At 36.4% G+C, this 25,414-nt stretch overlaps 2 protein-coding genes and 1 pseudogene across 2 annotated transcripts; 2 read left to right on the top strand and 1 right to left on the bottom strand.

The window, feature by feature from the left end:
* The first annotated feature begins 1,896 nt into the window (after positions 1–1,896).
* Positions 1,897–4,431, top strand: LOC110450808 (heat shock protein 68-like). Its single transcript, XM_021498522.1, has one exon. It carries the CDS (start codon positions 2,132–2,134, stop codon positions 4,073–4,075), a length of 1,944 nt encoding a protein of 647 aa, XP_021354197.1. The 5' UTR covers positions 1,897–2,131; the 3' UTR covers positions 4,076–4,431.
* A 1,397-nt stretch (positions 4,432–5,828) lies between these two features.
* On the top strand, positions 5,829–19,612 carry LOC110450807 (uncharacterized protein C20orf85 homolog). The gene is made up of 3 exons (XM_021498521.1): positions 5,829–6,107; positions 12,923–13,004; positions 16,943–19,612. The coding sequence occupies exons 1-3, from the start codon at positions 6,046–6,048 to the stop codon at positions 17,195–17,197; spliced, it is 399 nt and encodes a 132-aa protein (XP_021354196.1). The 5' UTR covers positions 5,829–6,045; the 3' UTR covers positions 17,198–19,612.
* A 4,741-nt stretch (positions 19,613–24,353) lies between these two features.
* LOC110450779 overlaps positions 24,354–25,414 on the bottom strand; it is a 7,718-nt pseudogene continuing 6,657 nt past the window's right edge.

Below are 25,414 nucleotides of genomic sequence, written 5' to 3'. Positions count from 1 at the left end.
ATCTAGAACTTTCTGGTGATTGGATCAATCTAGAAACATCCCGAATGAATTTAGGTCAGCGCTAATATGGGGCTCATCAAGGGGACATGCTATGGAAAATTCTGATAAAGTGATATAAATCATTTGACTACTAAAATCTACATTTATGTCTATGTATAAGTTATTCCAGGGTTACTGTGAGAAAATCACAGTGTTAACTTCGTTACTGTTTACATGATGTATAATATAGTTCCGATGAATTAATTAGCAAAATCAATCCGATAAAAATGTGTGATTTCATGTTATCACATCATATAATATCAAAACATATGTATCGGCTACACATGTAATAACTATGTAACTATAGTGATGTTGATGTAATTGTCACGTTAGTACTTGTTAATTCACAGGTAATATCGTCATCGGTATATCTACTATTTTTAACATTTTAACATCATTTTGAAATGGGACTTTAAAATTCCAGTTGATAAGATACCATATCAAATACATGTAGTTTAACACTCGACTCCGGTTTTTCATTTTTTTGCAATAAAGATGCCCAACTATTTAGCATTGTCGGTATATTTTCAATTCCCAATTCAACATGACATATTATAATTATGGTTATTTATTAATCCTAAGAAACAGATTAGTACGTCATTTGTTATACTGCAATAGTATATATTAATCCAGCTTGACTAAAATTAATACGATGTATCATTTGTTTACTTATATCACGGACTAAGATAGCAATCTAATCCCCTGCTTATACATATACCGTAGGTTTAGGTATCGCACTGTTGTTATATTTTAAACATTTATTTGTAATGTCTTGACCTCTGGTTTTATATCTACTACATCTGATACTCTACATTAACTAACAATTTACTTACAAATGTTACAATGACGCTTTTTTAACTTGATAATATGTTATATTACACAATAGTAGTGTTTTCTGTGTAGTAATTAAAGATAAAGATTCATACTACTGTTACAGTGTTATTAGAACTAATAAGTACTATCAGGGTATAATCATACACTGTATTAACATAAAAAAGTATAGATAAGAAACCAACGGTCAGGAAATGACAAAAGAATCTCCAAACTATAATATATGACGGGAAAATACTGTAAAACAACATAAATTGTAGACAAGACATTACACGATACATGGTTTTAGTTTTGCTGTAGTCAGTATTTATTTACTTACTTATAAGTTAGTTGATTGCTTACAAGTTAGTTACTAGATTTTATTGACTTATAAGTTACGTTAAATGAAACAGTAATGTTGGTGTTTCAATAATAAGATCAGTATACAAATCATCTTTATAATATCAAACTTCATGTACGTGAACACCGGACCCGAGTGCTTGATGAAGACACTTATATTATCTACTGTAGTTAACTTATCACATGAGTTTTAATATATATTAAATCCCAATCAAAATGATGTTTGAATGATGTTTTATAATTGTCTTAATAATAAAAAACCCAATATATTTTGTATACCGATGACGATAAAACTTAACAATTAATTAGTACAAACTAAAACAAATATTAATATAACATTTTTGTATTGTTATTTTATGAACAACAAAACTTTCATCTTAATAACTATAAAAAAACAAACAGGGAAAATATTATAATTATATTAACAACATTTTAATAACACCTTATTTTTTTTTAATTCATCAGAACTATGACATTCATCATGTCAGCAGTAATGCCGTTATGGCACTTATATTTTCTCACAATAACGCGCCTGGTAAAACATGTGCGTAAACATAAATGTAGATTTTTGTAGTCAAATGCTTTATATCACAATATCAGAATTTGCCATAGCATGTCCCCTTGATGAGCCCCAGATGACCGCTGACCTATATTCATTCGGGATGTTTCTAGATTGATCCAATCACCAGAAAGTTCTAGATTTTCTAGATAATTCAGGAAATGATCGAAAAGTTGTATATAACCATGGCGCACACAAGTTGTGGTCAGAATCCGAAAAGTTGTCAGACACCTACGTGGAAGTAACAGAAGGGACGTATCTGTATACACCTGTGTACATATATCCAGCACAAAGCGGGCGGACTAGTATAAACGAACTAGTGCTATATCTACTTTCGCTTTGACAGTTTCACAATCATAAGACATGTCAAGCTCACGTAAAGCTCCAGCTATTGGTATAGACCTTGGTACGACGTATTCCTGTGTCGGAGTATTCCAACATGGGAAGGTGGAGATTATTGCCAACGACCAGGGAAACAGGACCACGCCTAGTTATGTGGCCTTCACAGACTCAGAGAGATTAATCGGGGACGCTGCCAAGGGTCAAGTGGCCATGAACCCACAGAATACCATTTTCGATGCAAAACGGTTGATCGGACGGAAATACGATGACCCTCATGTCCAGTCGGACGTGAAGCATTGGCCATTTAGGGTCGTCAACAACGCGGGTAAACCAAATATTCAGGTAGACTACAATGGAACCACAAAACAGTTCACACCAGAGGAGATCAGTTCCATGGTTCTTACTAAAATGAAGGAGACGGCTGAGGCTTTCTTGGGTCAAAAGGTCAAGGATGCTGTGATCACAGTGCCAGCCTATTTCAATGACTCCCAAAGACAGGCAACAAAGGATGCTGGGATGATCGCCGGACTTAACGTCCTCAGAATCGTCAATGAACCGACGGCTGCTGCGCTGGCTTATGGACTGGAAAAGAACTTGAAAGGAGAGAAAAACGTTCTAATCTTTGATCTTGGTGGAGGAACATTTGATGTGTCCATTCTGACTATCGACGAGGGTTCAATATTCGAGGTGAGAGCTACAGCTGGTGACACACACTTAGGTGGGGAGGATTTCGACAACAGAATAGTCAATCATTTTGTACAGGAGTTTAAACGGAAATATGGTAAAGACTTGAGTAAGAACAGCAGGGCTTTGAGAAGACTTCGCACCGAATGTGAACGTGCAAAACGAGCCCTTTCGAGCAGCAGTGAAGCAAGCCTTGAAATTGATTCCCTGTTTGAGGGCATTGACTTTTACAGTAAGCTCACGAGAGCCAGATTTGAGGACTTGTGTGCCGACCTATTCCGTTCTACATTAGAGCCCGTGGAAAAGGCACTTCGTGATGCAAAGATGGACAAATCGAAAATCCACGAAATCGTGCTGGTTGGCGGATCTACACGTATACCAAAGGTACAAAAGATGCTCGAAGATTTCATGAACGGAAAACCGCTGAACAAGTCCATCAACCCTGATGAAGCTGTAGCGTACGGTGCCGCAGTTCAGGCCGCCGTGCTTACAGGGGACAGTAGTAACGTCATCAAGGATGTTCTTCTCGTGGACGTGGCTCCCTTATCTCTCGGAATAGAAACGGCCGGAGGTGTGATGACCAAACTGATCGAAAGGAATACTAGAATCCCCACAAAAACATCACAGACATTTACTACGTATTCTGATAACCAGCCTGGTGTCGGTATCCAAGTATTCGAGGGAGAACGAGTTATGACAAAGGACAACAACCAACTGGGACGCTTCGAACTCAACGGCATCCCTCCTGCACCTCGGGGTGTTCCGCAGATCGAAGTGCAATTTGACATTGATGCTAATGGAATTCTCAACGTTTCGGCGGAGGACAAGAGTACAGGGAAATCCAACAAAATCACAATTACAAACGATAAGGGACGTCTGAGTAAAGAGGACATTGATAAAATGGTGTCCGACGCGGAAAAATACAAAGACGAGGATGAGAAACAGAGAAAAAGAGTTTCTGCCAGGAACCAGCTTGAAAACTACATTTTCAGTGTCAAACAGGCGATAGAAAATTCTGGTGACAAACTCTCGTCGGAGGACAAATCAACTGTGTGTCAGGAATGTGAGGACAACCTGAAGTGGCTGGACAGTAACACCACGGCTGATGTGGAGGAATACGAATATAAACTACAGGAATTCCAGAAACTGTGTTCACCTATAATGACCAAACTCCACGGGGGTTCCCCACAGGGTAATACTAGTGGGGCCTCCTACGGGAACTGTGGTCAGGAGACACGGGGAGGGCCAGGTACAGGTCCAACAGTTGAGGAAGTGTACTGAGAGATCGATATGCTAGTGTTTTAAAACTCATTTGTAAAAGCACGGACTTAGATAGCTAATTCTTTGGTAAAAGTGACAGTATTCGTATTGTTAAGTTTAATAGTATGATGCAATTTAGCAAAACATTTGCTATTTAATATCATCTTGTATATAGATTAGTGGCGCCTTAATGTTGCGCAAACGTATTTTTTATAAATTATTATATTTACTGTTTTATTTAACCATATTAGTTTATTTACACTGATGGAACATCATGGCTGGTAACTTGACATGTAGTACGTAGTGAAGCCACATGTATGTTGATTTTGTGTGTGTGGAGAATTGTTATATTTTATTGAGTTTAATGTATTTGTTGTTGTTGCTTCATATTGTTTTTAATAAATTATTAAAAAATCTATGCGTTGTTATTTTGGTTCTGTTGAGTGGAGCGCAGAAAGAAACCAATATATGATTAAGCTACATCAGTGATGTTAAGTCGGAAAGCTACGGTCATTTGCGGCTTTTAGCGGATTTTTTTCTATCGCACTCTTAAATTTGATTGATATAAATTATTTGCAAAAGTTTTCGAGGTTTTATTCTTCAACTTGCCACACCCATTAGTGTGTAATAGGAGGCTATGCCATCAACATGACCTCAGTGCCTATGTCGAGTTTAACTTTGGTGAACGCTTGACATTAAGGCCAAACGTGGGGTATTGCCAAGCAAGGCATAAGGAAACCAAAAGGTTTTCAGGAAGTAAAGAGAAAACATATCAAGATCCCAAATGTTGTAATGGTAGAAGCAGCTCAATTGTGGTTTCTCCATTGTTCCCTTAGAAAAAAACCGATTCTGCATTGGGCCTCATTTTAGTTGCCTTTTATGACACGCATTAGGATACATCAGGTGTGTTCTTTCCCCGGACATTGCCTTGGAGTTTCTCTCATAATTTAAACGTTTTTCCATACATTTTGAAGTCGTAATATTCTTTTCTATCATACTTAAAACCAGATATGCAAGGGTAAAACATATTTGACTTGAATAAATTGTAATAACTACACGAGTTATCTCCCTATACTTCATGTGTTTAACATGTATGACATCGATTGCAATTCATCTTCACTCGCTTCGAAAAACAAACAATACACAGATGGCAGACGTTTTGTCCTCTCATAGCGCGTGCATGCTGTCATGATTAGTGATAAATATGACGTCATATATCATTACAACAAACACTCTTTCATGTATAACATCGATGTAAAAATAGCTAGTAAAATAATAATAAATATATAAAATTAATTAAAAATAAAAATGAGTATGGGAAAAAACATGGAATTAATTTTATAAGTATTTTCTTCAGAACTACATACTTTTCAAAAAGAAACTTACCTTTGCTCCAACCATTACTGTTTTCCTAATCATTACACAGGTTTTCAGTTGCTGTTACACAAGAACCTAGACGCTATTCTTTTATTTAACTTTTTTCGCTCTCTCATATATCCGACATAGATTTAAGGTTAGTTGGTCGTTCCTTCTAATTATTTAATTATTTGAACGTGCTACTGTTTGTCAGTGAAGTATATACGTAAGCTACGGGTAATGTACAGCCTGCCAGACAAGCTCACTACCTGTACTTCCAGGTGTATTATCTAGTTATATGTTCAGGAAATCGATTTAGATTGGAACGCTCGTAGTATGTAAATTACCTTTATTTATAACACTCACTACATACAAAGTGTCATTTGCCTAAGCAAATAAAGAGCGCTAACGGGAGAGAGTGAATGGCATACCCTTATAATAAATGCATGGTTTATTGGAAACACAATACGGCAGAGTCCATGTTAGTAAGATAGCGTCCGGTAACCAAGGAACGAGCCAGCCAACCGTGAATCTTAAGTACGAACGGAAGTAACCACACCAGATTTGTATTTCTAAAAACATCTCGGGAGTTCGGGCAGATACAGTGATCGTTCGTGGACGTCAAAGATACCAATATGGCTGACAAGATTGGGAAAGCAGCGGCTGGATGTAACTTCGTGGCCCAGGACCAGATCTGGTATGTACTCGGACATTGATAGTGAGAAGAAATACATATAATTATCGTGTTCTTGCATACGGTGACAAGGCATATACACAGTATTGGTGTACTTATATACACACCTCTACTTATAGGTGTGTTTACCTATACACACTAATCTACCTATCTCAACTCAAACCACATTTGCTAATATAAGACTAAGCGTTTAATCTTATCGTTACCATTTACAGGTTCCGTGAACATGCATAATGTACATTATTTAAATAACGAAGATAGCAAACGTATCTAACGTTAACTCACAAGGGATCAAATACGTTACAGTTTACCTTTAAATGTGTCAGTCAATGCTACATCGTAATTAACAGATTTCTTTTAAACATACATTGACTATGAGTAGGCACACTTTTTTTTACAATTAAACGTCGGCTATATGACTTGACAGGCTATCTTGAGTTCAATATTGACAACTCGAATGAGAATTTTTGTCGTACATTTTACTAGGAGTGTAAATACATTCCAAGATGTCGCACTGTCTACACCTATCTTACACCATAGTGATTCCACATCAAGTGCACAATACAAACACATCGCTGAATAAGCTGAGGATTACGTTATCAATATGTCACACTTAATAAACCATAAAACTAGGGTCCCACCCGGACAGAGACATAACCTTAAAAGAAAGAAATAATATATTGAACGGGGAATATTCTTAAATCGGCTTATACTGGGTTATTTAAAATTGACTTCCAAAGATTTATACACGTACGCATCACGTTGTAAGATTAGGAGGTAGAATAAGTGTCTCGAGAATTATAATTCTTACATATGAATGTTCCTTAAAAAAGCTGTCAAATTAAATTAACATTGGTTGACGATAATTAAGGAGATGCAATAAGGCGTATACTAGCGGCCATAGTTCTATAGGTATTTCATTGTGGGTTTCTCAATACGTGCCGTTACTGAATTTAAATTAATTTCACAGTCTGCCTAACCTCATACTTCTACTGGTATATATACACAATCACGGTATTAACTATGAACAGACATAGGTATTGTACTACAATACATTATACGACAACCAACCAATATATAATTAAGTATACCAACTAGCCATGGCGTATACGTAGTTTCTCATTGAAAAGGGTTCCCGCCTATACCGTTCGGAAGTATTTTACTATTATTAAATTGGAAAAACGCATGATAATTTTGCCAGTGTAATAGAAGTGATTATAACTTTCCATAAACTAATGTACCCGAATCATGTTTGCAATTGTTCGTGATCCGCCATGAAGTAAATTATTTCAGTTAAGCAACTATCATATGTTTTGCAGTTTCTAGTAACTATAATTTAGCATGCATTTATTGACATGCTTATTCATTGTACACTTCGAGGCTAAATTAACCCCTATTTCCCGCATTGTAAAGTAGACATGTCCTGCATATCCACACATATAAACCCCTTTACATTGACTTAGCCTTTGCGGCTTATTAAACGCTAAAAGATGGTCACTCGGTTAAAGTTATTACAATAACGATATTCAGCGTTTACCCATTGGTACTTGAATTGATTCGTCCACCTATAACAAACCGGACATCAACAAGGCTACAAGATGTATCCTAAAGGTTTTCATCTACCCTCAGTTTTGTCCAAGTGAAAAAATAGGAATTCAAGGCTGTTTCCAGGGCCCGTATTCGTGAAACTGTTCCCATGCTCAAGCATGGATTCTGTGCTCAAACCTACTTTCTTGTAACTCGCTTAAATAATCTCAAACGATCAAAAAGTCAAATGTGAAAATTGAAAACAGTATTTGGCTTTGAGTCTTAAAACAGTATTTGGCTTTGAGTCTTTTCAATTTTTTTCTAAATCATTGTCAAAATAAGAGTTGTTTATTAATTTATAACTAAAACAAGAAATTAGGTTTGAGCATAAAATCCATGCTTTAGCATGAGATCGCTTTCATGAATTAGGGCCCTGGTGTCATGATCAATTCCAAAATAATTGAAAAGATAAAAATAACCCCATCTATACACAACCTTGCCTTCTCTCTACCCCTCTAGACACAACCTTGCCTTCTCTCTACCCCTCTAGACACAACCTTGCCTTCTCTCTACCCCTCTAGACACAACCTTGCCTTCTCTCTACCCCTTAAACTTAACTGAACAATGATCATTGTGTCAAAGAGGAAAAGTACACTGTCGTGATAATTGGAGCACTGAATTAAGGTATTTAGACTTTTACATCATATGACTGTCGGAGGAAAAACTCTTTTAGCGGAAACACTGTTTAAATGCAAAACATCTTGCAAACTTTCGAAACGCGCTAAATGACATAACCTCTTCACCAGGAGTTCGAAAATTTCGAAATGTTCTTCATGAATAGACATCACATAAGAGGTTCCATAAAGCAGTTGTCGGTCTAGCCTTATCGCGAATTCTTAATTAAGTCGTTTGTCTCCATTGTACGTGATACATGCTATAGTCGTATAGACAATCAAACAACTCCAGGTCATTGTGAATAACAATGCACTGTTCGTTATAAGAAGGTTACAAGGTTCATGACAAAACATGTATATTATATGTACAAAGTATATACATGTTGATTCTAATTCTCGGACATTACGTAGCCTTTATAGCATTAAGATCTCTCGTAGCTTTGTATAGAGAAGCCTCTTTGTAATTTAATCCAATGATGATGAAATTGTACTTTTTGTGGGGGGTTGGAACACAAATTAACTATTTAACTACTGAGCTTGTTCATTGCGATTGCCAATCCTTTTCTATGACTATGAGACCTGCACGCAGATCAATCCGTCCAGGCCCCGAGGTTGGTGCCTTATCTCTCGGCCGTGATGTCCAGTGTTGACTTAATCCAGACAGTAGACACACACGGATAGTGTGGTTTTGTGTTTATAAGTAGTGCTATGATGACCAGTGTACATAGGGTAAGTTATTATTACTCTGATACACCTGCGATCTGTACTGCCAATAAAATGTCAATAAACACCACTGTCGGGATAACTGATTAAACATCGTGTTGGCCTCACGCGCTCGAGTTTCCCCGTTCATATTTTACTTATTCGGGAGCCCCTAAACACATTTGCAAAAGCCACACCACCTGAGGTCATAGCGACTGAAACAGACGACAACAATTACCATCGTTACAGTTGTGATATTGTTTTATTTCGCTTATAACAAAATATTGCACTGTCCTTTTGTTAGGGAAACATGATTCTTTGTTTCCTTTCGATTAATCATTGTGAAACACGATTTATCTCGGGGAAACAAAGAATCGTGCTTTCCAACAACAAGGACAATAATTGTATAATACACACCAGCGACCACCAAACCAAGGTGTAACACATCGCAAGGTATCGACCAACTAAGCAAAGTGTAATTGGAACACGCTCTCAAAATATGACGAGGAAGTCATAAGGTGTGGAGTCAACATTGTGAAAAATATGAATACTAGTTCGTTTACTTTTTAAAGTCGAGTACACCTACTTAAATATAGGGCATGTGCTGTTTTAACTGAAAGGATACATAAAACGTGTGTCATATATTTAAACCATTTTTATAAAACAGCCCCGTATTACTGTATCAATCAATTTATTAAGCGCCTGTTGTTATTATCGAGCATCATGATTTGTATTAATTTCAAACCTAATCTCCATGGGGTCGATCCTTAGTGTAAATACTTTAATATCATAGTAAACAAACGTGACGAGCACGTAATGTGTTGTAAATGGATTGGCTGTATTAGGTGGTTATAGTGGTACGGGGGGCATGGTTTACCTACAGTGGGTCAGGTATATAGTACCCTAGGGATGTATTAGGAGATTATAGTGGTACCTGGGGTACGGCTTACCTACCGTGGATCAGGTATAACGTACACTAGGGATGTATTAGGAGATTATAGTGGTACGTGGGGTCCGGTTTACCTACAGTGGATCAGGTATAACGTACACTAGGGATGTATTAGGAGATTATAGTGGTACCTGGGGTACGGCTTACCTACCGTGGATCAGGTATAACGTACCCTAGGGGTGTATTAGGAGGTTATAGTGCTACGTGGGGTACGGTTGACCTACAGTGGATCAGGTATAACGTTCCCTAGGGATGTATTAGGAGATTATAGTGGTACCTGGGGTAGGGTTTACCTACAGTGGATCAGGTATACCTTACCCTAGGGATGTATTAGAAGGATATAATGGTACGTGGGGTAAGGTTTACCTATAGTGGGTCATGTATATAGTACCCTAGTGATGTATTAGGAGATTATAGTGGTACCTGGGGTAGGGTTTACCTACAGTGGATCAGGTATAACGTACCCTAGGGGTGTATTAGGAGGTTATAGTGCTACGTGGGGTACGGTTGACCTACAGTGGATCAGGTATAACGTACCCTAGGGGTGTATTAGGAGATTATAGTGGTACCTGGGGTACGGCTTACCTACCGTGGATCAGGTATAACGTACCCTAGGGGTGTATTAGGAGATTATAGTGGTACCTGGGGTACGGCTTACCTACCGTGGATCAGGTATAACGTACCCTAGGGGTGTATTAGGAGATTATAGTGGTTCGTGGGGTACGGTTTACCTACAGTTGGTCAGGTATATAGTACCCTAGCGATGTATTAGGAGGTTATAGTGCTACGTGGGGTACGGTTGACCTACAGTGGATCAGGTATAACGTACCCTAGGGATGTATCAGGAGATTATAGTGGTACGTGGGGTAAGGTTTACCTAAAGTGGGTCATGTATATAGTACCCTAGTGATGTATTAGGAGATTATAGTGGTACCTGGGGTACGGCTTACCTACCGTGGATCAGGTATAACGTACCCTAGGGGTGTATTAGGAGATTATAGTGGTACCTGGGGTACGGCTTACCTACCGTGGATCAGGTATAACGTACCCTAGGGGTGTATTAGGAGATTATAGTGGTACCTGGGGTACGGCTTACCTACCGTGGATCAGGTATAACGTACCCTAGGGGTGTATTAGGAGATTATAGTGGTTCGTGGGGTACGGTTTACCTACAATGGGACAGGTATATAGTACCCTAGAAATGTATTAGAAGGTTATAATGGTACGTGGGGTAAGGTTTACCTACAGTGGGTCAGGTATATTCAATAGGGAAATCAAACAAGCACACGCCGGGCTGAAGGGTACCTACGTAGGAGTGATTTACAGTACTTGTGGGGATTTCGGGGATGTCGGGAATAATTTGTATCAGTAATTTTATTATGATTTTTTAAACAAGTTATATGCCACCATAAAAACCTATTTTAATTTCTTACACGTGTCACCAAGGAGCCCAGGTCTTATTGCATGCATTGTATTGCTAATAAAATACATATTGCTATAGAACTTTGGATAGTACTGACACGCTCTCATCAAAACGACCAGGGTATTTTAGATCGATTTAACTGTTTTCGCAACATAACGAACTTTCGTTAATAGTGTTATCTGATTGAAATACCATACATCCGTAATGCTGCCTTGTTCTTACTCCAAAGAGGTACTGGTAATTCATGACGTAGGTCTAGTCGTTCGAACCCTATCTATCAAGAATCGTCGGCAACGTTTTAGTTTAACTGTGTTGTTTATCTGCCTTTAAACCAGATAAAGCCAATAGATCTTTCGGATCTACTACTTACTGTTCGTCCATTACCTGCTGGTTCACACCTCACAAGCCTGTTTAAGTCGTTTGTAATCTTTTATGACCGATAGCTGTTTGGTATATAAGACCGATTTTTCCTGCTGTCTTTTGTTTTGTCCACCTTAGTTTCTGTTGAATTTCCACGAACTTCACAATGAATTATCTCCTGAAATTTTACTTTCTAAACAAACAATGTACGTATTAAACGTGTCTCGCAACCTTTCAGGATCGACTGGTTCCTTTGTCATAACCAGACGGCCTTGAATCGTTACGACACGTTTAATACGTACATTGTTTGTGTAGAAAGTAAAACTTTGATATCACATATTTCCAGACTGATAAATCTTATTGATGATAATTCTCTCCTGTCTTATCCAAATATACTTCGCATTGCCTCTCCTTTCCTGACATACTGATATATTTTCCCATCTCTCCGGTTTTAGATGAAATATTTCCTGATGCTGATGGTACTTCACTGTTGTTCGCACACACAAAAATCAGATTGTATTCAAATATATTTATTTAAACTGTAATGAACATCTGTCCTCGAACAGCGGGATGTGCCGGATACATCTGATGCAAGCTAAAAGGTTTAAGGAAATAATTTTTGTGCTGCACTGTGACATTGTTGGTTTGGTTAAGGGTATGAAGCCATGGCAAGATATTAAGATGCCAGCGGGCAAACAGAAAGATACTAGGTCTCAATTCAGCGGCTTTGATCCCTTTAGTGTCCCCTCAGCAGAGGAGACAGAAATATCATCTACATCTACAGGGGACATAATTTGAATAGCGTTATGCAGTACACTTCTACGGAGGTTGTCTCTTGTGCCAATGTTCAATGAAAATGCAATTCTACCATTGAGTGTATGTGTGTTGTCTTATACAATTTCAAGTTTAATAGGGATACTCCCATCTTACTGTAATGGAAAAGAGCTGTTTTTCTTGCTATCGTTTTCTTCTATGAGAGCAGAGTTGACTTAAATCATAATTTGCTTTCTGTTACTAGTAAGTATGAACGATACCACTCCAACCTATAAACAGATGTTGTAAGTTTGTGTTTGCGGTTTAACCGTTCGTAAAACATGCACTACCATAACACCTATGCGAATTTTTCTTTATTACTTTGTTTGCCATCATTTTTCATCTTAGATTTACATCGATATGTTTACAGGAAGGACCACGTGCACCACGAGCAGACTGCGACTAAGACGTGGCCGGGGAGCTGGGGTTTCCTTACCACGAAATACGAGGACGTGAGTGATGTGTGGATCTCAGTAATCCTACTAAAATATTCACATATCTTTTTTTATTGTCTGCACATAATCATAAGCCTACGCTATCTTTATTTACTATAGGATACTTCCTACGTGTCTGATCGATAATAAAAAACAAAGCAGACAAGATAAAACGAAACAGAAACAATCTGACAGAAATCGATTATTTTAAATATTTATCGATATCTGAATGTGTAATAGTTGAGGATTTGTGTATAATGATTTTTGCTACCTACCACAGCAGGAAGGAGACATTTACTGGCAGGCAAGTATGGGGCTGGCCTGTGTATACATGTCTATTGTCTGGTCGAACCTGTGATAATACCTCATTCTCAGCTTAATTCGTCTACATTAGGCATATTGTCAATTTTTCCACCGTTTTCGACTCTGAAATATTGTCTTCAATATGCATTTTTTCATTCACAATGTGGACACCATACCAACGTAGAATATAATTCTCCAGAACTGTACTAGTCAGAAATCTGACAATAGACAATATGTCGGTACACGAAATGAGCTCAGAATGAATGAGTGAGTGTACACTGATTAGATAATTATGTTTTTTTACATATAATTGTAATAAACAGGTAACAACTGCAAAGGTATATCAAACAGGAGACATTTTCTTTCTTAACATCAAAACCAAAATACTCTGTCTGAAAAGGAATCGAGATTTGGAAAACATATCTCATTCGTTTTGAATTAAAACAAAGTTTGATGTTCCAAAATAAATTAAAACTACAAAGCGATGGAAACAGATTCTTATATGTATTTGTACGGGTTGTGAGAATTGGTGACCAACACGATACCCACGAATTGTTAAGTATGTTAACGTATATACGCTTATCCTACTTCTATTTATGAAGGTTACTTTAAAATAAGGTGGCGGGATGCAGAGTATGATACTAGCAATGTTTGTGTTAAGTGGTATACATACACTGGACACTAGTGTACTGCATATAAAATTACTTGGTAAATACATGTATCATCGTAACTCCATTACGTCAATGCCTGTCATAGTGTATCATTGCCATCATTGCTTGGAACGAATCCCATCTCATCGTCTTTTGTTCTTATCCTTAAGGTTCGATTTCCTCTTTATAAAAAGATTTCATCCTCCTCTTTTGTCGTTGCATTCATCTTAACCGAACACCAATACATATCAGGTTTAATTTTAACTTCAGTGTAAAATAGCATATTTTCGTTAGATAATCATTCTCTATTGATGCAAACAAAATATGCAGAGTAAATATGTTATCTGTAAAGCGTCATAGTCTCTGATAAAATCTGTACAAATTACTGTTTGCATTTTTCTATTGCCAACATATATAATTATATTCATATAAGGATCCGGGAGATGCTTGTTTCGGCATTGAGGATATTGACAAATTATTTGAAGACTATCGGAGCGTCGTCAGTGACATATATTATGTGAAATGTGTTCGAACGTGGTCAAAGACTTATGTTATCAATGAAAATTATTTGAAGACTATCGGAGCGTCGTCAGTGACATATATTATGTGAAATTTGTTCAAAGACTTATGTTATCAATGAAATTTGTTAAAGTAAAGTGTCTCATAAATCGGTTCGGATATCTCTTCACGTTACACTCTGAGATGCCTTGAGTAGGTCGTTTCTCTAGGTGCGATACCCATGGTTAGGCCAACACCCAACAGAGAGAATTGTCCTTCAAGTAAAATATGGTAAACTTTAACAAGGTCAGTTATATAGGGATAACCGCCACCGTATATGAGTATTACCAAAGACATTGAAAGTTTTGAAAATCAATACTTCAATTAATATGTATTAAGGTATGACAGGACAGTACAGACAATAATGATATACACCATTTATATAACGTCCTATATTATTTAAGAAATAACTCTAAGGAGCTTTACAGTACATTATAAAAGGCTAATTAACTTCCGTAAAATGAAATATTGTCTCTGGTAGGGAATAACCAATACTAATAGCTAAACATTAATCATTATACTAACAATTGTTTGTAAAGAAACACATTCTGTGGAATCAAAGTCCATTGTATATTTAGTGTCCCACTATGATGTTCATTTTGAATATGATTGTATGTAATTACACATTTGTAACGTATCTTATTGTATTATTATGAATAGCAGTGTTTGTAGTGTTGTTGGTTCGTAAGAAATCACGAGCAACAATATGATACTAACTGTTAACAAACAAACGCCATTATATATTTCGATCGGATATAACAGGGGAAAACTTTGCATAATTACTAGTAAATCAGTAGTAAATTTGGCATTTACAAAAACACCTACGGAATGTCAAGATAGTGTCTATAGTGTGTATAGTGTGTTTAAACCTTTATCACAACCATGTGACTTTAAACTGTTTCTTCATTAGTACTGGTATAAACAAACTTAGCCTTATATCACGATAATGAATGATATATCTGTAAATAATATCAAAATTATTTTAGTCAGAAGTCTCAAATATCAACACACGCGATTCATTGAAACATGTGAATCAGAGCCAAACTGTGAAACATGTGAATCAGAGCCAAACTATGAAACATGTGAATCAGACCCAAACTGTCTTTAATAGCATTGTATACGTTATAACTTCGTCTGTTGGTTGTTGTAATTCTCTCCTAACCAGATCCCGCCTATACTCACGCCCACACACAGATTCTCTACTCAGACTCAACTCCTTATTCCAGTCAGAGGGTCCCTTATCAAACTTCATATCAGTTATGTTGTAGATATTAATCCTAAACCTACAGCTGAGTAAAATTCCCGTTTTATTTATTTACCATTTGACCCCGTTACTAAAAATCAGCAAGTATGTTTGAGCAGATAATTTGTGTTTGAGAAAGAGAATGGTTTCATGAATAAAGGCCAGGTGAAGCCACTATTGACTACCTTACCGTGGGAGATAACAGAATGTGTTTCTTACCTACCTCATGTCATGCTTTTGTCATCTCATATACTCATTTTATATCAAAAGTTTAATTAAGAAACTTATTTATAGTTTAAATTACTAGGTTCAAAACTCACCAACCTTTACAAACTTACATAAGAATTTAAATACCTGGCAGTTTTGTGTTTATCTTTATTTAACAGAAAATTAACATTTCTTGATATGGTTCGGTGAGTTTTGAATCTACTTAGGTTTGACAACAACGGTTGGTGTGTTACGTGGGACGGGATACGATGCGTGTTTTAATACGTCACACATAATGTGTGACAAACGATGCTTTAGAGGGAAATACATCGTTTTGGCACTTCTGTAGCTTTATCGGTGGTAGGTGATGTTTTGAGACTGCACAATGTTGTGATGGAAAGAGAACTAGATTATCGATATAGTAGACAATGGAAATGTGTGCATAACGGTTTGAAGAACAGTACTTATGACATTCTGGTATGCGGGGAGTTAACATATTATAATTTGGAAATTATTGTAACTAAAGGCACGTCATCATGTTTAGATCATATTACAAAAGAGACAGTGATAACTTTGTCAAACTTTAAATACTACATATTCATATTACGATTTGAGCAAACTAGTGTATTTGTTCTAATGAAAACCATTTTTTTTTGGTAAATTTGTTCTAATTGGATTTATTTATGACTTTGGACGGTAAGGATGAGGATTGCTCCTAGTTGTCTGGAAGACAATTCTACCAGTCACCTGTGCATTTTATTCTTTCACAGAATATTTAAGGTGATCTTATATCGCTGCACGTGAACGACATGGAAACCCCTTTCCTTGCTAAGTTCGGATAACGTAAGCGTTATATTGAAGCCGTACAGTTTTGTTAGAATACCAATCATCTGTTTTGCTTTAAACATTGTCTCCTTTGAATTATTGTCTCTGTGTGACACAAGGGCAGACACAGACTTGCATCCATCCTTATTTGTATCCTTTTCCAATCGCAGTTGGTGAAAGACGATTTCCCTGAATGGGACAAAGACAAGAAGACCCAACCACTATTCCAGATGAAACCAGTGACCCCTATTGAGGAGTACATAAAAGTGGAACCGTCCCCTAAACCTTTCCCCAAAACTACCGCGCGTGACATTGGCTGGAGGTCTACAAATCCCACAAACAAACTGGAGAAATATGGCAAGTACGCCAAGCCGAAAGGGGGACTTATCAGGCAACTCAACTGGCCAACGGAGGCCATCAACTAGTGTGGGAGACAACTTCAGGTGTAGGACGAAACAGTGGAATAATATTAGCGAGAACATCATGGAGGTATACGGTATTTCTCGTCAATCAGCTCCGTAATGGTAGCCGATCTAGAGACTGATTTCGGAGGGGGGTATTTTTCTTTATATACCCCCAAACCTGTATATTCGGAACATAGTCTAAAGAAATGTGCGAGAGTTAAATATAGTATACATCGTTTATAACTGATAGGTAATCCTATACTCTGCAAGATACAAAGAACATTGTCACAAGAAACTGTTTTTTTTTTTTTTTTAATTATTTCATGAATAATGTAAATAACAGAATTAATTGAATTCATATGATAGTCTGTATCAGTAACAGTAACACAACTCACAGTATTATGACTAAGATATTACTGAAAATTCATTGTAAAGTTTTCAAGGGTAATTCCAAATATACTACATTAAATATCATATAATTCACATGTGCTCGTTAGTATGAAATAAAGCACTAATAAGTAAAGATTAATCAAAGTGTCTAAACTTAATTACAGCTGAGCATAGCGAATTGTTATTGGATAGAATGCTGTTAACGTTATCCTGTTTAGCGCTATATTTCGCGGTGTGAAACTTTCGGGATTTTTCATGAAAGCGATTCGTTTGAATAACGGGGCAATATCATAGAAAGTCATTAATTTAAACTCTCGCTGCCCAATGGTAACGAAATCTTTGGGTTTAAATTCGAGTTTTTTTCAGATCACGACTATAACGAGAGTAGATCTTCCGTGAAATACAAGCACCATACAGTACTAGTAGCAATCTTGCCATCGTTAAAAATCTTGTAAATTAACATTAACTACATTAAAACTAAACACTGATACCTTTTACCATATTTATGTCAAAACAATTCCTACACTGACAGTTCAGCACAGACTGTAATCGTCCTAACAACACTACTAACACGAATAACATACAGATAGATTTGATGAATTTGTGAGCACTGCCGTTATACTGTGGACCTGTATCTGGTACCACAACCGCTTATGATATTGTTAGGTCTACCATCTCCTTGTCAATAGAGTTACCTTGGGTAGCCTATCAGTACTTACAGTATTACCCACTTGTATAGAGATATTGGGCTTTATTACAGTTTGTCAAATTAATTCCTGATTTAGTTTCTTATTATTGGCCATCGGGCACAAAACATTGGCAACCGTAATAGCATGTGTAGTGGCCAATTTCAACAGAGTGCGATATATTGGTATACAGATGTTACATTTCAGGTCCCTATTTATTGGAACACGAAATGTATTTACCAGGTAAAAGTAATTTTATCACACATTGTCCATGATTTCTAGTATTGAGCTTTACTGTGCACGTTTTTGTTTTCTCGTAGTTAGTTTACACAGAAGCCTTTGTGACGATTTTCACATTTACTCGAGCTTAAAACTGTATTCGAGGATCTTAAATGTTTTGAAAGGCACAGTAACATTGTTTTGTTCATTTTGGTGCTTTGTACATAGACTTAATTACCATGATTACCTGTGACACTCAGGTCTGGTCATCGTGTTTGTAAACATTTCTATATTAAGATTATTTTGAGATTATCTGTTGTTAACATAGATATCTTAGAATTTCTGTATTTTAATTTATTGTATTATTTTTCTTTTGTTTTGCTCAATCAATCGACATGCAGTAAGCTAGGATAGGCTACATTCTTTGGTTATATCTGGTGTAAAGGAACCTTGCATTATTAGCGTTATATTCAGAAATTCCTTTTTAACTTTGACCTGTTTGTATTACTCACTTTTATTTTTTTGTTTTCTTTTTGCTTGTTTTAGTTAGAGTATTATTTAAGTCTATACATTGAGTCTCTTTTGAGACACAGACATGTGGTGATATCATTGACGTTAGATAGAAATAAGGCTGTGATTTTTGAGAATGATAAATGGTTGTCTTTCATATAATTAGACACACGTACAAATTTAGAACAAAGCACCCCATCAATGTATTTTGTTTCCTCTGAATAATTGTTTGCGGTCGGAGAATCGATCAAAAAATAGATAACATGCTCTTTATTTGGGTATAAATTAATATTTTGACAACGAAATTATATTTGATAGAATTTTCTATGGTGCGATTTAACTGTGATATTACATGTATATCATACAGTAAACTTTACCGGCTGATGTCGAATGATCGGAAATGGAGTTGTTAACATGTTAATAATACCACAGTTACTGTGACGGGCTGTCTTCAGCGTGTGTTCATGTTGTGTTTGCGTGTGAATGACTTTGATTTGCCCGTGATCAGTATTATTATTGTTAAGTGTATAATTATTACTACGTTTTGTCAGCACACTGTATACAGTCTTGGATTACTCAGCAAAATGTTACACTTCGGTGTGTATTGAATAAAATCATTCCAACAGTCAAATTTAACTCGTCTTTGTTAAAGCACCCGTACAAGGTTGCCGGAGAATTTTAACTCAATTTTCACGTGCTCTAACATGCAGATATTTAATTGCCACATTCATCAACATGAGTGTGCAAATACTCAATTAAATGGCACACATTTGATACGTTTGTTCACGTACATCTTTATAAATATTTAGTAGTCTTATTTAACATTTCTTTGCTATGTAACACACAGGTAGTACCACTAATACCCTGGTCTTATGTTACACACTACCGTTGATAACATTATAAAGGTGTCCTAATCCGGATAATGATTGCATGCAGTATTATAATCTAAAAAGAAAATATGTTTAAGGTATTAAACATAATATATTAAGGTTGCAAAAATTAAAAAGTTGAAGGAAGTAATATATTCCTCATAACTTTATACATTAATTTATACAAACTGTTTTTATTTGGAAATCAACTAGTCGGTTAAGGTGATGTTTATAAAACAGGGTTACCTCTCAACAGTTACTTAAATAGTCGTGGCGTTGTAGGTGCTTTGAAGAATGCCTATTGCATAGATATTTGAATGGTATGAACTCTTGCAGCATTATGCACGTTTCATCACATAACGTTTTAGTAAGTACAACGTGCTTCTGTCTATCTTTTTACTTTACCTTTTCAATAATCTTGTGTAAAAACACTGAAGTGATGTAATGCATATTTAGTTATTTACGGTCATGAAATGCATTGGAGAGGGGCATACTATTTTACGTTTACGTTTTGTAATTCACACACGAGTAACATTAAATTTCGAGAACGCAATCTCAGCTTTATTGATTAACCTTTCGTTGTTACTGGCTTAACACGAACATTGTCCTCCTTTGGGCGCAGCGATTGGTCCTCATCACACATGCTTAAGATATCCGTTAACATTTTACAATATAAATGAGGTCCTATACTGATTCATATATATTAATTGTGGAAATATTAAAACCACACTGTACACTCGCGTCATCATCGTTACGTGACACAGTGTCATGTATGACGAGTACACGTAACAGACATACATGATTTACATCGTGAAGGGAGTCAAACGTGATAAAGTATGAAACGCTTATCCTTCCGAAGCACCTAAATTTAGTTCTGATTATTTTGCTGAAGGAATGAGGCCTTCGTTTTGTTTTGGTGTTTCTTCAGAGGCTTGCTGTCTTGCTTTTTATTTGGACGTCTCCTCGAATGCTTGTAGACACGGATGTGTGCTCCTCCATTTTATTTTGAATTATCTTGAATTTGTAACGTTAAATAAACTGATATAGAAGGTGTGTGAATCAACGCTTTTCTGGACCAAATCTCATTATAAACCTGAAAAGAACATCTATTAAATGAAATCAATTTAATACCTTTACAGTTTCCCATGTCATTCCGTATTCTAAATTACATTCCCATGGACAATAATGGAAACTTTACCGTTCATGCTTCGTATTCTAAATCTTTGGTGTTACTAGTTAAGTAAATATGGAAAGATGAGAAAACAAAATGTTCCAATCACAGCATGGTCGCAAGGGTTGTTTCCCCTGCACTTACATATTTTAATATTTTTGTAATATGCGATTCATGATGATATTTTTTATTTTAAATTTAATTCAAATTGGGGGTACACATCAGTGGCACGAAGTGAAAACAAATTGTTCTTAACACAGCATGGCTGAAAGAGTTTCCCCTGTACATACACAGTTCACGTTAAACTTTCCATAAAACAAGACAAAAATATAAAAGAATATTCTTGTATCATTTGATTCACGAGGAAAGTTTTAAATTTAAATTCCAATTTTGCATGCTTTATGTTTTCAGTTTTAAGTATTTAGGAATAAGATAAATTAAAGTATTTATATTCGTTTAATTTGTTTAATTTTGTTTTTCTTTCAAGGTAAAGTCGTGAAAGTTTTGATTGGAGAAAAATGGTATATGTTCAAAATAGAACTTTTCTTGTTACCTGCAAATGTTTCAAAAATATATATAAAATAATTGGGCATCGTACTAAAGGATGGTTATCACTTATATAAGGTATATTTTTAGCATTACCATAAGGCTTTGCCTGTGAGGTATTAAACGTTTGTATGATAAACAATATGATAAAACAGTCGATCAATATGATACAGCGGTGAACGTCATATATTTTTGATACGCTAATAATCTGTATTATTAGTGTGATATGGAAAAGCATTAAGTGCTAGCTACTAAGTGCAGACCTAGCTGAAGTGCAAAACTGATTTTTTAAAAGATATAAACCTGACAATTCGCTTTCTTTTGTGGCATTTGTGGGACTATGAACTCCTCTGATGCTTAAACAATAACACAACACTCTATTATGTTTTTTTTCAAACGTGAATTATTGCCAAATATCAGTGAGAACGCAATAAGTGTTACATGAAGACACGTAATGAGAAAAGTGGGACATACAATCGATGGACGAAAAACCAAAAACTAGATTTACGGATACATCAAAATAAAAGCACAGACATAGTGAAAGACTGAAGCGACATGAAGTAATTAGGAAGGATAAGCGTTTTATACACAACATGTGCTACCCGACATAATCCTGCTTAATCAGAACAAACCGTTAATACATTAAATCATGATATACATCACAAGTATCCTGTCTTGCAATTATCACAAACATGTCGATATCAAGTCAACAGCGTAATTGTACATAAATCAAACTAATTTACAGTTTAACAATTTAACGAAAATAAACGTGTATTTCTGTATTTCTGTTCCTCAAAATCTTGCAAATTCTTACACATTTCAACTGGCAACAATGTATAAAAAGTTCTCTTTAACTGACAACCCTGTATTGGAGGTTTCAGTATTAGATGTTTGAGTTTAACTGGCGACCATGTATTAACTGTTTCTCTCTAAATGGCGACCATGTATTGAATGTTTCTCTCTAACTGGCGACCCTGAAGTGAATGTTTCTCTCTAACTCGCGACCATGTAGTGAATGTTTCTCTCAAAATGGCGACCATGTAGTGAATTATTCTCTCTAAATAGCGACCATGTAGTGAATGCTTCTCTCTAAATGGCGACCATGTAGTGAATGTTTCTCTCTAAATAGCGACCATGTAGTGAATGTTTCTCTCGAAATGGCGACCATGTATTGAATGTTTCTCTCGAAATGGCGACCATGTATTGAAAGTTTCTCTTTTCTCTCTAACTGGCGACAACTTTTGAATGTTTCTCTCTAAATAGCGACCATGTAGTGAATGTTTCTCTCAAAATGGCGACCATGTAGTGAATGTTTCTCTCTAAATAGCGACCATGTATTGAATGTTTCTCTCGAAATGGCGACCATGTATTGAATGTTTCTCTCTAAATGGCGACCATGTATTGAATGTTTCTCTCGAAATGGCGACCATGTATTGAAAGTTTCTCTTTTCTCTCTAACTGGCGACAACTTTCGAATGTTTCTCTATAACTGGCGACAACGTATTGAATGTTTCTCTCTAACTGGCGACAACGTATTGAATGTTTCTCTCTAACTGGCGACAACGTATTGAATGTTTCTCTCTAACTCGCGACCATGTAGTGAATGTTTCTCTCAAAATGGCGACCATGTAGTGAATTATTCTCTCTAAATAGCGACCATGTAGTGAATGCTTCTCTCTAAATGGCGACCATGTAGTGAATGTTTCTCTCTAAATAGCGACCATGTAGTGAATGTTTCTCTCTAAATGGCGACCATGTATTGAATGTTTCTCTCAAAATGGCGACCATGTAGTGAATGATTCTCTCTAAATAGCGACCATGTAGTGAATGTTTCTCTCAAAATGGCGACCATGTAGTGAATGTTTCTCTCTAAATAGCGACCATGTATTGAATGTTTCTCTCTAAATGGCGACCATGTATTGAATGTTTCTCTCGAAATGGCGACCATGTATTGAATGTTTCTCTCTAAATGGCGACCATGTATTGAATGTTTCTCTCGAAATGGCGACCATGTATTGAAAGTTTCTCTTTTCTCTCTAACTGGCGACAACTTTCGAATGTTTCTCTATAACTGGCGACAACGTATTGAATGTTTCTCTCTAACTGGCGACAACGTATTGAATGTTTCTCTCTAACTGGCGACAACGTATTGAATGTTTCTCTCTAACTCGCGACCATGTAGTGAATGTTTCTCTCAAAATGGCGACCATGTAGTGAATTATTCTCTCTAAATAGCGACCATGTAGTGAATGCTTCTCTCTAAATGGCGACCATGTAGTGAATGTTTCTCTCTAAATAGCGACCATGTATTGAATGTTTCTCTCGAAATGGCGACCATGTATTGAAAGTTTCTCTTTTCTCTCTAACTGGCGACAACTTTCGAATGTTTCTCTATAACTGGCGACAACGTATTGAATGTTTCTCTCTAACTGGCGACAACGTATTGAATGTTTCTCTCTAACTGGCGACAACGTATTGAATGTTTCTCTCTTACTGGCAACAACGTATTGAAAAGCTATCCCGAAATGGCAACCCGGTAATTAGTGTTTCTCTTTAACTGGCGACAGTGTTTTGAATATTTCTCTTTAATTGGTGATAACGTATTAAATGTTTCTCTTTAATCGGCGACAATGCATTTAATAGTTCTTTTCAATTGGCGACAAGGTTTAATATGTTTCTCTTCAACTGGCGACAAACTATTGAGTATTTCTCTTTAGTTTGGACCCTTTTTGGAGTGTTTCTCTTTAACTGGCGACAGTGTACTGAATAATTTTCTTCAACTGGCGACAAACTATTGAGTGTTTCTCTTTAACTTGGACCCTTTTTGGAATGTTTCTCTTTAACTGGCGACAATGTACTGAATAGCTCTCTTTAACTGGCGTCACGGTATAAAATGTTTCCCCTTAGGTGGCGACAATTCATTGAATGTCTACCTTTAACTAGCTATCTAGTATTTAATACGTAATCTTCACCTAAGCAACGTCGTATTTATCTTTATTTTCCCGTTAGTTACCAACGATTTTAATGTCATAGTGGTTCTATCCAAGTGATATACAACGATGTATAATGATCAATGTACCTCTGTGTATAAAACAATGTGTACTATTACTAGTAGAAACTATTTGATTGGCTCTAGACATTAAGACAGAGTGTGTCTGAATATTAACTAATTTAGATCTTAACATAAAAACCGTTTATATCTAAACCCGATGGTATAAGGGTACAGTAAAGTCATTCATATAACCATTGCAGTTTGTATCACATTCATCAGTTAGTATTGGACTAATCCCGACTTGTTTTTTGGTGTTGGATGTAAATCTAGTGTCTCTACCATAGCTGTAATCAACTTCTGTAAATCTTTGCTCCGTACAGCTGCAGTGTCTAGCACCTCTTCAATCGTACAGACCACCTCATCAGAATCTGATTTTAGAGCAGACTTGTTGGTGACTATTGAAATCCCAAATACCTCCATTCCACAGTGGACAGTCACAGTCACCTCAGGACATGTACTCATACCTGCAAAGAAAGTACATATATGTTAGGGCATTAAAAGAAACAACAGCAATGCTAAAATATTGAAAAAGAAGAAAAATATATCACGAACCCTTAAAAAATCCAAAGTAAAATTTAGGTTTTTGATCGGTTTGTGATTTACGTCCTATTAACAGCTATGGTCATTGAAGGACGTGCCAGGTTTTTGTGGGTTTTGTGTTGTGGTTCCGGGAGAAAAACTACTCACATACGGACAGTACCAGGCGACTGTCCCATGTAGTTCTCGAACCTGCGACCCAGTGGGGAAGAGCTAGTGGTAGCAGAATGTCAGACGCCGTAACCACTTGGCCGACGC

Source organism: Mizuhopecten yessoensis, unplaced genomic scaffold, assembly GCF_002113885.1.
Source record: "Mizuhopecten yessoensis strain PY_sf001 unplaced genomic scaffold, ASM211388v2 scaffold5519, whole genome shotgun sequence".
NCBI lineage: Eukaryota > Metazoa > Mollusca > Bivalvia > Pectinida > Pectinidae > Mizuhopecten > Mizuhopecten yessoensis.
Note: the sequence above shows the minus strand (reverse complement) of the source record. Positions and strands in the feature narration are given on the sequence as shown.

What these genes read in the sequence shown, in the direction of transcription:
- LOC110450807 (XM_021498521.1), top strand. Translation starts at nt 6,046, where the DNA reads ATGGCTGACAAGATTGGGAAAGCAGCGGCTGGATGTAACTTCGTGGCC. An exon ending in GTGGCCCAGGACCAGATCTG is followed by an intron (nt 6,108 to 12,922) that starts GTATGTACTCGG and finishes ATATGTTTACAG; the next exon opens with GAAGGACCACGTGCACCACG. An exon ending in TTACCACGAAATACGAGGAC is followed by an intron (nt 13,005 to 16,942) that starts GTGAGTGATGTG and finishes TTCCAATCGCAG; the next exon opens with TTGGTGAAAGACGATTTCCC.
- LOC110450808 (XM_021498522.1), top strand. Translation starts at nt 2,132, where the DNA reads ATGTCAAGCTCACGTAAAGCTCCAGCTATTGGTATAGACCTTGGTACG.